This window comes from Lissotriton helveticus, chromosome 5_1, assembly GCF_964261635.1.
Source record: "Lissotriton helveticus chromosome 5_1, aLisHel1.1, whole genome shotgun sequence".
Lineage (NCBI taxonomy): Eukaryota > Metazoa > Chordata > Amphibia > Caudata > Salamandridae > Lissotriton > Lissotriton helveticus.
In genome coordinates this window covers 714,889,028-714,904,516 of record NC_136065.1, presented here as the reverse complement: position 1 = coordinate 714,904,516, position 15,489 = coordinate 714,889,028, and the positions used below count along the sequence as shown (strand labels likewise).

Here is a 15,489-nt window from a genome sequence, read left to right as displayed (position 1 = left end):
GTGTGCAGAATGTTCAGGCAGACGCACTGAGCAGACTGATTCAGGAAAACCACGAATGGGTCATAAACGATGAAGTACTAGGAGAAGTCTTCGCAAGGTGGGGGACTCCAGACGTAGATCTGTTCACCACCGCCGAAAACAGCAAATGCCGAGACTTCGCCTCCAGGTACTACCAGCAGGGGACGCTGGGGAATGCGCTATGGATCAACTGGTCGAACAGCTTTCTGTATGCTTTTCCACCCATTCCCCTGATTCCGGCCGTGCTCATCAAGCTGTCCCAGTCCAGGGCGCGGATGATCCTGATTGCCCCGGAATGGCCCAGGCAGTGGTGGTTCACGGACCTGCTACACCGGTCTCTCCTTCCTCACATACGGCTGCCGTGCAGGCCGGACCTTCTCACGAAGTTCGGGGGGCAGATGTTGCACCCCAACCTCTCGTCTTTGAGTTTGGCGGCATGGCTCCTGAGATAGTGCAATATGGCCATTTGAATCTACCAGAAGATTGTATGGACATACTGAAGGAGGCTAAGCGACCTTCCACTAGGACTTCCTATGCTTACAAGTGGAAGAGATTTTGCATCTGGTGTAAGTCCAAGAACTATGACCCTACGACGTGTAAGGAAGATGTCATCCTTCCGTATCTTCTACATCTGGCGCAGTCTGGCCTTAATGTCCATTCCATTAAGGTTCATCTCGCTGCGTTGACTGCCTACAGGAAATGCCCTTCACAGACTTCCTTCTTCCAGATCCCTGTGATCAAAGATTTTTTGGAAGACTTGAAGAAAGTGTTCCCTCCTGTCCGGCTTCCTTCGCCTTCATGGGAATTGAATGTGGTGCTGTCCAGATTGATGAAGGAGCCCTTTGAACCTATTCATAAGGCTTCGTTACAGCACCTGTCCTGGAAGGCGCCGTTCCTCGTGGCCATTACATCGGCCCACAGGGTGAGTGAAATTCAGGCGTTGTGTTGCCAAGAACCTTATACTGTATTTCATGCTGCTACGGTTGTTATGCGTACTCACCCTAAATTTCTTCCAAAGGTTATATCTGATTTTCATGTTAACCAGACCATAACTTTACCTACGTTTTTTCAGAATCCTTCCCCTCCAGCGGAAAGGTCCCTGCATTCCCTGGATGTTAGGAGGGTGTTGAAATTGTATCTGGATAAGACCAAGGATATTCGTAGGTCAGACCAATTGTTTACCAATTATGGATCAGTCAGGACGGGTCTTGCTACCTCTAAACAGTCCATTTCGAGGTGGATTGTGTCCTGTATACAATTGTGTTACCAAAAGGCTAATAAGACCTTAGGGGGTAAACCTAAGGCTCATTCCACCAGGGGCAAAGCTGCCACGACTGCTTTGCTACGTAATGTTCCGATTGCAGAAATCTGCAAGGCGGCCACTTGGAAGTCGGTCCATACCTTTACTAAGCATTACTGTCTGGACACTGATGCCAGGGCAGACGCTCAGGTTGGGCAGGCTTCGCTGCGAAATCTGTTTGCACAGTAGTGGTGTTATTTTTCTTTTCTCCACCGCCGCTTTGGTGTGGGGATGGGCATACCATTCTATTCACTAGATTATGACTATACACAGAGATCCCCTACTACAGAAGGAGTAGTTTCTGTCCTGTACCTCCAATTCTGTAGTAGGGGTATCTCTGTTATAGTCATAAGCGCCCGCCCTCCTCCCTGGTGGAGAGAGATATTCATGTAAGAAATGCTACAGGTCTGGCGTGTTTCGCCTTCAAAAAGAACTGAAAGTAAAAGGGACCTGCAGTCCATTCTGGGATACTGTGAGACTTCTGGAAAGTTCTCTTAAAGGCACAATATCCTGTTCTGAGCCACATAATGGCAGCCTAAGGGGCTTGTCTGTCCACTTCTTCCGCTCTATCATTTCAGAGGGTTTTGCTGTTAAAGGCAAGGTTTTCCCTGTAGTAAACCCTGGACAGGCTGTGCTGTTTGTGGATTTTGGTGGAATTTCTAGTTGAAGTACTGGACAGTGTAGCCTGTGGATATAGGCTGCATTATCTGTCTTTAAATTCTCTCTTAAGTGTCTGTGCAGTTCTGCATGTTTTGACAACTTAAGAGATTATTTTTGATTGCTCTGGTGTCCACGCACATGGGCGGGACTATTCACTAGATTATGAGTATAACAGAGATACCCCTACTACAGAACTGGAGTTACAGGACAGAAACTACTCCATCTGTAAGAGACATTAGTTAGTGTTAGATTCCTTACCGCCCCACCCATCCTCCCGTTCTGCAAGCGGATTTCTAGGGTTAAGGACATCCCTTTAAGGGCCCTAGTTTCTTGGCACCAGTGGTCAGTTTTTTGCATGGCTCTGCGTTCCTGGAGCGGAAAGTTGTGTACAGAACTGACGTCAGCACGCATGGGTGGCGCCTAAGTAGTCTCCGTGACGTCATCTCGGCGCATATGATGCCAGCGACGGACACGGCGCCGCACGGTGCCACCTACTGAGGCGCAGAGGTACTGCTAGAAAAAACTTTCTGGATCCAGTCTGACGCCTGGGGATATTCTACGGTAAGGAATCTATCACTAACTAATGTCTCTTACAGATATAATGTATAAGTAGTAACTTGTGCGACAGCCCTATGGCAGACTGAATATTACATGTGAGGGCATGCCTGCATGAGTAGGTGTTCTCCTGTGCTGGTCAGTCCTATTACTGCCAGTACAAGTGGACAGGGAAGCCATTTTAAAACATCTGCATGGACACTGGTGAAAACAAGTTCCCCAGCTGCATGATGGCTTCACTGAAAATGAGGATGTTTAGTTTCAAACATCTCGTATTTATAAATCCACATTGATGCCAGCGATGGATTTACCAATACTTGCACCCAGAGGACACCTTAGAGGTGCCCCTGAAAACCTACCAGCCTCCGCTGTTTCTGCCAGCCTGCCACCCGAGATGCTGTTTTAATCTCTTAGGGTGAGAGCCTTTTGCTGTCAAGAGATCCAGAACAAAAGCCTGTCATTAAGAGGGTGTAACACTCTCTCCCACAGGATGACCTGCTGATTATCCTCCTAGGGCCGGCAAGCTTCAAAGAGCTGCCACCTTTGGAATGCGAAACTGGCTCCCCTCTCAAGAGAGGAAGACGCCTCCCTTTGTCCAGGACCCGCTTGGCACCTGGACAGGCGCGAAAATTAGCTAGACACGTATGTGTGCCGCCTCCAGGCTAGTACCACCCCTAAGGTGGGCTATTGTGAGGTGGATACGATTTTTCAGAAGTAGCCATTCTGGGACAGGGTTATGCCCACTTCCCACAGGAAGTGGTCATATAGACGTGTAGTGACCCCAAGGGTCAAGTAGCCCTTTGGCTACTCCCCTACCACCCCTAAATTCAGTATTTAGTAGAGTCCCTTTCATCAGAGAAGCAGATCCTGATGACCTACGAAGAGAGAAGGCACTGAAGAGCTGCAAAACCAGGGAGAAGAAAAGAAGCAGCTGACTTGGTTCCAACCCTGTCTGCATCCCTCATCGAAAACTACACCAACGCAGACTCGTCCTGCAGCTGTGTACTCCAGAATCCAGGAATACTGTCTGCCCTTGATAAAGACCCAATACCTCCTGTGAAGAAAGGATCTGTACTCCTGCAGAAACTCCAAAACAAAGAGACTGAGGCCTCTGAACCCACCAAACCCAGACACCTGAAGCCACCACTCGACACATCACCCCCGTGCTGAGTTGAAGGGGGCCAATGGTGTCAAAAACGACCCACAGCCATCTAGAGCTCGAGTCCATAGTTGTTTCACCCCTCGTGGACTCCCCGAAGTCGCCTGCAGCCTCTGCACGCGTTCCCTCTCGACTGCGACTGCTCCCGATAAGAAAACTCAACGCCCAAAGTCACCTTTACATCCGTCACCCCCGCCCTGTGCAGAAGAGGTCCCCAGGTGTCCCCAAGTCCCAGAGTATTGCAAGAGTTAAACCTCCCCCCTCCCTCTTTCAGCCAGAGCCTGCAGCCTCTTTTTGCATTGATCGATATTCCATGAAAACCATTGGACTACAGATGCTGTTTTGCACCCTGCTCTCGCCTGCTTGTGTATTGCTGGTGCTGCCTTGGGTCTTGCCCACCACTTACCTTAACTCCTGGAGATTGGTCTTGTAAGATGCTGCACTATACCTGTTCGCAGAACTTGTTCTTCCTTCCGTAGGATAGGATTGCAGAACTCAAAAATTGCACTGTCCACTTTTTGAACTGAAAGGAATTTATATTTTAAAACATACTTACCCGAACAATGATTCTCCGATGCCTATACATATATAGAGATACTTGTTATTTTTATAAATTAGTGTGGATCTTCTTTTTGAGGCGTGTGCCATTAATTGATCATTGTGTGTATTTGCAAATGTCTTGTACTTCTCAGTAAACCCTAAGGCTGCTCGACAACACTACCATCTACTAGAGAACTTTGGGTTTACATAGGAATCGCCTGTACACTTAGAAGGGAACCCCTTCACTCTTTTCACAGCATATCAGATTTTTGATGTATCACATAAAGAGCCAGCTTCCTACACTCTCCAATGTAGGGAGGTGAGACCCAAAGCAATCAAGATTATCTTTACAATCACACTGAAAGAGACACCAAATGTTCACCAGTTTCAGGTCTTCTTTCTTTCTGTGTTCACAGGTTATCTTGTTCAGCCAGCACATGTTTTTTTAATAGGGCGTAAGCCTGTGAATTCATCAGGGCTTAGTATGGAGTCAGTTAAGTATGTTTCATCATATAAGTAAGTAATGGAGATCCTCGTGGTCTGTAATGTTCGTATGGTGCTGCCACATATCTGAAAGAAACACGTAGTGATAGATTCCTTACCTTAGAATTACCCCCAGTCATCAGACTGGATCCGGAAAGTTTTTCGTCAGCAGTACCCCTGCGCGTCGGTAGGCAGCGTTGTTCGGCTCCGCGTGCCCCGTTGGCGTAGTTGGTGCCGGGATGACGTCGCTGGAGCTACTTAGACGTGCCCACGCGCGCTGACATCAGTTCTTTCTTTTTCCGCGTCAGCAAGTGCAGTTCCAGGAAGAGCAAGTACCCCCAGTCAATTGTTGACTGGGTTTTTTCGAGGCCTTTTACCTAATTTCTTCGAGTCGATCGACTCCTGGTGTGGTAGGGATGCCCAGCTTAAAGAACTGTCGAGACTGTCACCGCATGATATCGGTGACGGACCCACACCATGTGTGTCTCTACTGCCAGTGGCACGACCACGACTCCAAGTTGTGCCCCGACTGCTGGGCCATGGTGCCGAAAACTTTGCAGGAGCAGTCCCGAAAGTTGCTGGAAGCCCAGCAGTCGGCTCTGCGCCGCTCAAGGTCCCGGACCAGTGGGAGGTCGAGGGACTGGTCGCGGAGCCGTCAACATCGTTCCTCTGGATCAAGTCTTCGCACTCTGGGTCAGGTAAGTCGAAGCATTCCAAGAAGAAGTCGAAGAAGCGCCGTTGCTCTTCGACTTCGCCTGCGCCTGTCGCGTGATGAGGGTGCGGGTGGTGCCATCCTTGACGTCGCACCCGGCCTACCCACCTTATCCGGTGCAACAGTGTCTTGCTGCCATGGCCCGACTCTTTGGGCCGTCTGGCCCCGCCGGCTCGCCTTCAGGCCCCGCGGGCACAACAGGAGGTCCTGCCCTTCTGGCGCCAGTGGTTCTGCCCCGGAACCACCGTCGGCTCCGATGCAGCAGTACCTCCCTGGATCTGGGCTCGGATTCCGGGCGACACCGGTTGACCTGATCACACCTCCACCGGTGTCGACCCCACCTCTGACGTCGTCCGGTACCACCGTCGACGTCGTCCCTGGTTTCAACCCAGAACCGGACGCGGCGCCAGAACAGCGTCGATCGATGCCGATTCCGACACCGATGGGGCCCTTCTACCCCTACGTCCATCCTCCTTATTCTCAGCCTGCTTCACAGACCTCGGAGGAAGGGGAGGACTGGGAGGGGTATGACGACCCTCTCACACAACAGTGCGGTGATGACCCGGACTGGGCAGAGGATTTGGGGGATGCCAGTGGTCTAGACACCTCGCCTGACCTTGGCATGCTGTCTCCTCCTTCCGTGGCTACAGAGGAGGGAGAAAGTTACACAGTGGTGTTGTGTAGGGCGGCCGAGACTCCCTACAGTGGCCGTCAGGACTAACCTCCTGACAGAAGTGCTTTAACCGGCGCCAACCTCTTAGGAGCCCTTGCTGCCTTTTAATGATGCACTGTCTGATGTTCTTTCGGGCACTTGGTCCAGGCCCAACACAGGGGCTCCTGTGGACAGGAACATGCCCGACGCCATCGCCCTGCTCCAGGCGACCCCCTCTTTTTCTCCCAACACCCCACCCCTGAGAGCTTGGTTGTCCAAGCCTCTGCACCCCAGAGCGCATTCTGTTCCGCAGCCCCGGATAGGGAATCAAAGAAGCTGGAGCAGCTTGGCAAGAAGCTGTTTTATCTGCCAGCTTAGGGCGGCGGTCAGTGAACACTGCATGTATCTTGGGCTGTTACTCCCACTCTGTGTGGGACACAATTGCGCAAGTGCTGCCCAACTGTCCGCAGGAGGCCCAGACAGTACTCTCCCAGGCTATTGCAGCTAGGATGGACGCAGCACAGTTCACCATCCTTGTGGGCTTAATACCGCTGACAGGGTGATTTCCACGACCGTGATGCTTTGGCTCCATGCCTGGCTGAGGACAACTGGCTTTTCGGGGGGATGTCCAAAACACCTTGATGGAGATGCCCTTTGATGGCATTCACCTTTTTGGCAACAAAGCAGATAGTGCGTTGGAGCGCTTTAAGGTAAGTAACTTGTGCATCTCATGCATATGGAGAGATGCACAATATGAACCTCAAACCTACATTTCATAGAGCAGTGTTGCTTAAACTTCGGGAAAATACCAACCACTAGGTTATATACCCATTTAATATCCCTAAATCCATTGAATTATGAGCTTTATTATAACAAATTAACAAAATGCTCCAGAAATGTCTTTGCAAAAGATTGATGATAGGAGAGTTTTTGTGCACTACATTAACTCTACTAAATCCAAGACAACTTTTTGCCAGATGCTGCATTAGAAAAAGGAGATACTGCTGCTAAATCTGTGTGCAGGATTTGTCACACGCTGTACATAAAAAATAATGTTTGGCCGTAACAGTAGGTTTGCAGCTTGTGTTGTAAAGCTGGGTCTTGTGGCTTAGTGGACTAATGTGTCCACTATACGGGCCTGTGTTTGACTTCATAGTCATAGGTTAAAATTCCTGGCGGGTTCACTCAGCCGTTCATTCTCCTGAGGTTGATAAAATGAGTACCATTGAGTTGGGTAACGATAAGCATCTGTTATTCAGTGCCAAGATTCCCACAGTAAATGTGTGCTTTAGAAATATACGTGTTCTGGTATGATGTGGTGGTTTTGTGTTTTGTTTTGTTGCGTTATGCATAGTGTTATTTGTTATGTTAAGTGTTGTGTTATGTTTCAGTATGACCCTCCCTGGGTCAAAGCAGGAGCAGAGTTACAATATTAAGATTATACAAAGTTAGATGCGCGCAGTCACCTATTCCGCTGGTGAAAAAATCACAAGCCATTCAATCTATGACAGAAACCGAAACAAAATCTTAAACTAAAACAATTTGCAATATTGTGAACCCACCACTAGATTGCAGTAGAGGGCCCAGCATGCTTATCTACTTAACAAAAAGCTTCCAAGCAGTCATGACAGGTAAGTATTATTTTCTTTACTGCTACTTAATTGAATAGATCCCCATACTTCAAGATGATAATTTTGAAACCATATTAAATATCATAAAATATTGAAAATAAGTTATATTTACCCTATTACAGGAGAGGATCCATGCTTAGCACAGCGATTTTTGTATATGCAGCTACATCTCCTGTGAACGGATACTTTGGCGGAAGTCTTTATGCCAAACAGGGAGGTGAGTTTATCTGCTCTACTGATTTATTTATTTTTACAATAAATTTTTTAATATCCTGATTTACTATGCATGATATAGTTATGATGTTCTTGTGCACAGTGCTCCTAAGGATTTTCTTCAAAATGAGGGCCTTCCAGTTAACTTGAATATTTTTATGTGAATATTGCTAAACATTCTTGTTAAAAACTGCCCAGAAAATTATAGCCCTATTTTTGATGGATGCTTCTACTTACAGATACCTAACCTCTTGAATTTCCCAGTTTCCAGACTAGATCCAGAAACTCAACAACTTTGTCTGTGCCAGTAGAGGGCAGCGACTACATGTCTGCACCAGAAACGACCCCAGAATGATGCCAATGGAGCCTTATAGCACCTTGACAACCTTTCTTCTTTGTTTCCATGTCGTTCTGTTTGGTCCCAAGCTTTCAAAACATCCCTAAACCAATACAACCAACTCTTTGAAATAGATGAAAAAGAGTGCCCTTGTCAACTGCATCGAAGCCAGTTTGAACTGCAGTAAAGAACTATTCATCATAGTCCGAGAGTTCTCCAGCTCCTCAGACACCGAAAAAAACATCACCCCCTCCCAGGAACTCTGTGACACCCTGATGAACTTCTTCCTCAATAAGATCTCCTCAAGCTACAAAAATTTAGAACCCCAACCCAGCGGCATCCTCTGCTTCATTGCTCCCAAAGACACTAATGCCAACCTCCTGCCGACCACCTGGGACCAGCTCACCATACAAAACACCTATGACATCATAAACTCCGTCCATTCAGGAGCAACTTTGGACCCCTGTCCCCACCACCTTCTCAACCTAGAAAGCAAATCGATATGCAACCAACTCACCACAATTTTCAATGCATCCTTCACCATGGCCACCTTCTTCGAAGAATAGAAACACACGGACCTCAGTAAACGCAATAACTACTGTCCTATCTCTGCTCCCTTCTCCTGCCAAAGTCCTTGAAAAAGGCATCAACCACCAACTCGCAGAACTCCTGGAAAATAATCTTCTGGACTTCTACCAGTCAGGATTAAGCACCAACTAAAGCACAGAAACCACCCTCATCGCTGCCACCTACAACTCTAGACCCTCCTTGATTGTGGAGAAATGGTGGTCCCTCCTCTATGACCTCTCAGCAACAATCAACACCTATCCTTTCACACCCTTATCAAGAGGCTTCACCACATTGAAATTCAAGGAAATGCCCTCAAAGGGATCGCCTCCCTTCTCACCGTACACATAGAATCTACCTCCGCCCCTTCAACTCCGAACAGAAGAGCATATGCCATGTTCCCTCAAGCCTCTGATCAACAACTGCATGATCCCCTGGCCTACATCATCAGAACCAACAGACTAAATAACATATCCTACACCGACACCCAGCTCATCCTCGCACTATTGGACGACTACTCCACCAAGAGGGCCAACTTTCACAGGTGCATGATGAGCATCGCGGACTAGATGAGACAACAACCTGAAACTCAACACAGACAAAACAGAAGTTCGCTTCCAGGGGATCCTCATCAATAGTCATAAGCACTGAATATTCCCGCCCATGTGCGGGTACCCCAGGAAAAAATATATATATATATATATTCTGCGTACCTGTCTGTGCGTGAAGCACTTTGGAGGCAAGTTGGAATATATATATATTCCAACTTGCCTCCAAAGTGCTTCACGCACAGACAGGTACGCAGACCACAAAATACGCCAGAGTCGGTCTTTGAGTTGATGCTGCTTTATTTAATGCATAAAGAGGTGCATGTCGTCAGACGCGTTTCGGGCAATGCATCTTCGTTGAATTTTGTTTATGCTTTTAATGAAAGAAAAGAATTTCCAACTGTGAAAGCATTGCTTAACTTCACTTACCTTCCAAGTATGATTTAGTGTACATCTTTGTGAACTCCTCTCTGTGCTATATCTGTATTTTTTCTGTCTTTTTTCTGTGTTTAATTAGTAATCTTCATTCATGAGAGAGTGTGATAGGCAATAATCACATGTGGAATTTTGGAAAGAGTAGGATATCTGAAGTATGAACCTGCTTAGTACAATGGGGTGCATTCTGCAGGCATATTTCCCCAGGATATGATTATCATGTGAGGACTCAGCAGCCATTGGGCTGCAAATTCCGATCCACGGTTTTATTGAACTTACATGCACGGTGTGGTGCAATAGATTAATTAAAATCTGGCAATATAGAACACGCCGTATTTTTTTATAACGTTACCTGCAATCTGTAGGGGTAGATGTTGTCCTCGCGTGGTTTGTCAATAGGGGCATGTATATGCAGAATGCACTCCACAAGATCTAAGCTTTAGGTCGTGGTATAATTTTGGCAAGTGAGAGGCAACCCTGATAAGGGGTTGCCTATGCCGATACACGCAAGATCTTATGAAAAATTGGATGTGAATACGAAAACACGATGAAAATGTTGTTTTGCTAAAAAAAACATGTTTAAAGATGGCGCCCATCGATGAATGAACAACATAGTCCATTATCTATTGTTACCACGCTACATGGATTCTTTAAAAATGGTGACACAGAGAAAGGGACGCTTCCCGAAACGCGTCTGTAATAAAGTTTACTGAATAGCTGTAAGAACCCGTGAGTGCTGCTGTTTTTCTTCCGCCTAGATGGGATTGTGAGGAGAACCGTGGAGCAGTGATATATGACACGAGATTATTACAAAAAGGAAGCTCTGAGGCAGCTCTCAGATGAGAAATTTTACAGCAAATGTACTAATGAAGTCTACCAACAAAGTATCAAAGACTATGATACATTGATTACAAAATGGTATGATCTCCAGATGCTAAACAAGGACGAACATCTGTTCTTGCGGACTAACTGCCCCATGACTCCTACATTCTACCACCTCCCGAAACTGCACAAACATCGTGACTGCCCACCTGGTCGCCCAATCATTTCCTCAATTGGGAGCCTTACAGAGAACATGTCTCGCTTTGTGGATAATACCTTGTTTCCTTTGGTGTCAACTTTGGAATCCTACGTGCGAGACACAAAAGACTTTTTGATGAAATTACAGAACCTTGTGTGGGAACCGGGATACTTACTGATGGTATTAGACATCACTAGTCTATATACCATAATTGAACATCAACATGGACTAGAGGCTGTTAAGTATGCACTAGAACAACGCCAGTTACGTTTTTCAAGACATAACATCATGATTCTTGAATTCGTACAATTCTGTTTGACCCACAATATCTTCTTGTTTGAGGATCAACTGTATATTCAGAAGTCTGGAACGGCGATGGGCACCTGCTTTGCCCCCAGCTACGCGAACTTGTTAGTGGGCTGGTGGGAGGAGCAGGTGCCCAGGAGCTGTGTATTGGGAGGAAAAGAGGGAAAGGTCATTTGTTGGCATCGTTATATCGATGACCTGTTCCTGGTATGGAGTGGTGAATGCGATACAGCACATGAATACATCAATGTCCTGAACAGGAATACAGTTAATCTTCATTTCTCGGGAACAGTTAGTCCGGTGGCAGCGGACTACCTGGACCTGAAGATATATGTAGAAGAAGGACACCTCCACACATGCTTATTCAGAAAGGAGACTGCTGGCAATTCCACACTGTTTGCCAGCAGCAGTCATCCCCCCCCAATTGATTAATAGCATCCCCTATGGGGAACTACTCAGGCTTCGCAGGAACTGCTCAAAAGAGTCTGACTTCGAAGCGGCCGCTTCGGAATGTGTATCCAGGTTCAGGGTCAGGGGTTATGGTGACAAATTACTGAACAACACCCTGAATGAAGTTAGGAGAATTGATAGACACACTCTCTTGACCAACAATCCTGAGCATGGTAGACGCAGGGGACTGACGGGTGACAACAAAGGAAAATTCAGAATCATAACTCCCTATTCATCAGGAGCTGAAAACCTAAGAGGTATGCTTAGGAAGAATTGGCACATTCTCCTAACGGATAATGTGCTGAAAGAAGACCTACCAACCCACCCTCTCCTGACCTTCAGTAAAGCCAGATCAATAGGCGACATGCTAGTGACCAGCCATTTTGAAAAACTGCCCCAAAGAATCAACACCTTAAGGGAGCAAAAAGGCTTTTACCCCTGCGGCCGCTGTAAAGCGTGCGCAGGTAGTAAACGGGTCCTTTCGTACATTATAGCTGATACAGGTAGAAAAATGAACATCAATAAATGTATCACCTGTAGTACGCAGTATGCCGTCTACTGTCTACAGTGCCCTTGTGGCTTACGCTACATTGGGAGCACTATTAAGGAGCTCAAGCTAAGAATACTTGAGCATCTAAGAGCCATTGATAAAGTGGACCAGGCTTACCCTGTGGCCCGCCACTTTGCAGAGGCCCATAAACAGGACCGGAGTAAACTTCAATACTTCGGCTTAGACATTGTGCCTCCCAATATACGTGGCGGTGACCGTCTACGCAGGTTAAGGAGACTAGAGTCTAGATACATCATAGACCTCTCAACAAAACATCCTAAAGGTCTCAATAGTGGGGAGGAGATGGCCTTTCATTTGGGGAAATGAATTAAGATCTATCTCTCTGTGGTAAATAAATAAATAATACCTCTATTTTTGACTAGATATACAATAACAGATAGCTCAATAAATAAGAGTCAAGATTCGAGGTAGTAGGAGTTTGCAGGTTTAATACAGCATAAAGGACAGGAACAGGACAACCTGCACGGGAATAGGATGGCAGCGCTGCACGGGGCAGGGACAAAGGAAGGGAATGGCAACTTTTAATAACAGTGCACAAGTATATATACTTAAACAAAATACATGATGTTCAATACAATAGGCGTAGCAGTGGGCAGGGCCTGTAGCAGTCGCGAAAGATAAGGCAGAAAGTAGGTGTAACAAGAGGCGTGAACAGGGCGTATACATAGACATGTGATGTAAACGTAACGGAATATGTCACAAATGGGGCGGAAACATGGAGGGGGCTACCTAAGGAGCCGGGACCTCTAACCTAGTGGTGCGCGCAAGCTGGCAATGACGTGTTACTAGGGAGAAGCTGGGGGCTATGACTTCTGAGCTAGAAGGAGAGACGAAAGTCTGGAGAGTCAGAGCGACATGTACCTAAACACTATCTAGTATCTGATGTTTAGAGAACATGTTGATAGAATCCAAAAGTTATCAGGGCAAAGGCTAACAGACACTAAGACTGGTGCATGCATTATTCTACATGTAGTGTGTGTTGAGGAATATTAAATGACCATAAATACAGTATTTCTCTTACATGGAGACGTAAAGGCTAGACGATGACTGAAACTATTGATGCGATTCAGTAGCTTAGGAATGCAGAGAAGGAGGGCTGGACTGATAACTAGAATCATAACATACTCTTGGCAGACTGGCAGGCAGAGCCAGGCCGAGCCGGGCACTGTGAGGCAGGAAGTAAGTGAAGGGTCAGGGATACAGGTGGGGGCTGTATCGCTCCTCGGAGAGGGTTCAGGAGACAGGAGCTGAATCTGAGTCCGGGCCCTTTTGAGGCCTAGAAACGGGGACTTTCAATGAAATAACGTGCACACTGAGAAACGTGGCAATGTAGCTTTACATAGGCCTAATACTCGTAGCTTTCACGAGAACTGGAAACTGGCATACTAGAGATGGACACAACTGTAATTGCGTCTTTAATCGATCATGGGGAATACATATGCATATTAATCATGCACATATAGCATAAGATGGGGAACACGTAGGGACACAGAACATGGCAAAATTTACTTTTCCACATTCCCTCCTTGTCACTACGTTTCCATCAGGAAACATCAATATTCATGATACCATCTATCATTTCATACAGTATCATTTGCTCGTCTCGAAATTTCTTGGAACGGGATCTAGGACGGGACTTGAGACTAGGAATACAAGAGGTAGCACAAATGCCGCAAATCGCAGGGCCACATTGTATACAGAGGCAGCAACTGAATATGATCGCTACTGCAATACCTAGAAAGGACAATACTTTCCATCCCCAGGCAGAAATTATACTCCAGAACCAACCGGACCATGTCCAGGTGCCTGGATTCTGGTGTAACTGATGGGCAATTTTATGAAGTCTGGTTATAGCTGAATAAACAGACGGCGCGTTATTAGGAATGAAAATGCAGCAACTAGATCCGATGACTCTACATGCTCCTCCTCTATCGGCCAGTATGACGTCAAGAACGAGACGATTTTGGAGCACGACAAATCTCATAGCAGATTGCTCTTCGGTTAAGTTACCTAGAGCAGAGGCAGTCTCATTCACTACTGCCTCAAGGGTTCTGGTTAATCTACGGATTAACTTACTATTCTGGATAGGTCCTATAAAGAAAAAGAATCCTCTATTGAAATCTGTATACTGTTCTAGAGCAGTTTCAGTTTGATCGACAATCGGGGACTCGATCTCCCTTCTATGTCTAATGTGTACTAGATGTGTGTTTCTGTGATAATCGGACGGGGCTAGGAAAACTGGTGGCAGTAGGAAGGCAATGTAACAGGTTCCATCCCAATCGAGGGGCAGACGAACATATGCGGTCTGACCACAAACAAAATAAGAATGACGTGAAGCTTTGAAAATAGATTTCCCACTGTCACTATACTCGACAATAGTAGTACAATCACTATGTCCTACATGTACGGAACCATTATTTCGGACACATAATTCGCCTTTGACTGGTAATACTGAAATAGCAGGTAAGTCTGGAGTAGGATCAGACTGAACATTCAGGACCATGAAATTCGAAGAATAATTACCCAAATTATAAACTTCATTTTCTAGATCTAACCCTGTTCTGTGGGGAAGACCTTGCTTGTCTGGAAAACATGTACTGTTCAGAAGGGACATATCAATTGAGGATGACGTTAACGTGGACCATGCTCCACATGAACCATTATGTGAAAACGGATAAGGAAACAGTGGCAGAACTCCCTTCGGTGTCTGGAAAGGGGGGAGTCGACCACACACCCAACAATTAGTGGCATTGCTGGTCTGGTGTGAATAATGCAACATACGGATAAATGTATTGTTGCGCATAGCAAGACGATAAGATAGTTCGTGAGGAGGCAGATCACTAAACGTGTGCTCTACTGTAGCATTAGAAAACTTATTTACATGAGAAATTGGAAAACATAAATGAAATGCATAACTCGTGCAGGTAACCATTAAGCTTAAAAACAATATAAAACTTAGAAAAACGATACATCGGATAGAGTTTTGACTAACTCTCTCACTATGGGGGTCTATCTCATACATGTCAGATACCTGTCTAACCGTTTCACCTAGGGGAGGACTTAGACAATTAAACTGGCTGACTTATTTTACTAGACCGGAGCTTACTTTTATACTCCTGCTGCGGAGTTTTCTCTAACAGGGAGGGCTTGATATCAATGTCATTTGCGGGACAGTCCTTAAGAATAGTATCTTGGCAGTCTTTAAAATCTTGACAATCCTTGGAAATGTTCTTGGAAACAGTTTTTAGTCCGTGAAATTTCTTGACGTGTGACAGGTGCACCCACCCCTTCCTGCCTTCCAACTTGACGGTAGTACGGGTGGTTAGAAGGA

General features: G+C 46.3%; 1 protein-coding gene across 1 annotated transcript in view; it reads left to right on the top strand.

Moving 5' to 3' along the window:
• The window catches only part of TM9SF3 (transmembrane 9 superfamily member 3), a 300,030-nt gene that overhangs the window by 170,755 nt on the left and 113,786 nt on the right, over nt 1–15,489 (top strand). Inside the window, exon 8 of the mRNA XM_078643122.1 lies at nt 7,833–7,927. Coding sequence (XP_078499248.1) covers nt 7,833–7,927 — 95 coding nt within the window. The remainder of the gene's footprint in view (nt 1–7,832; nt 7,928–15,489) is intronic.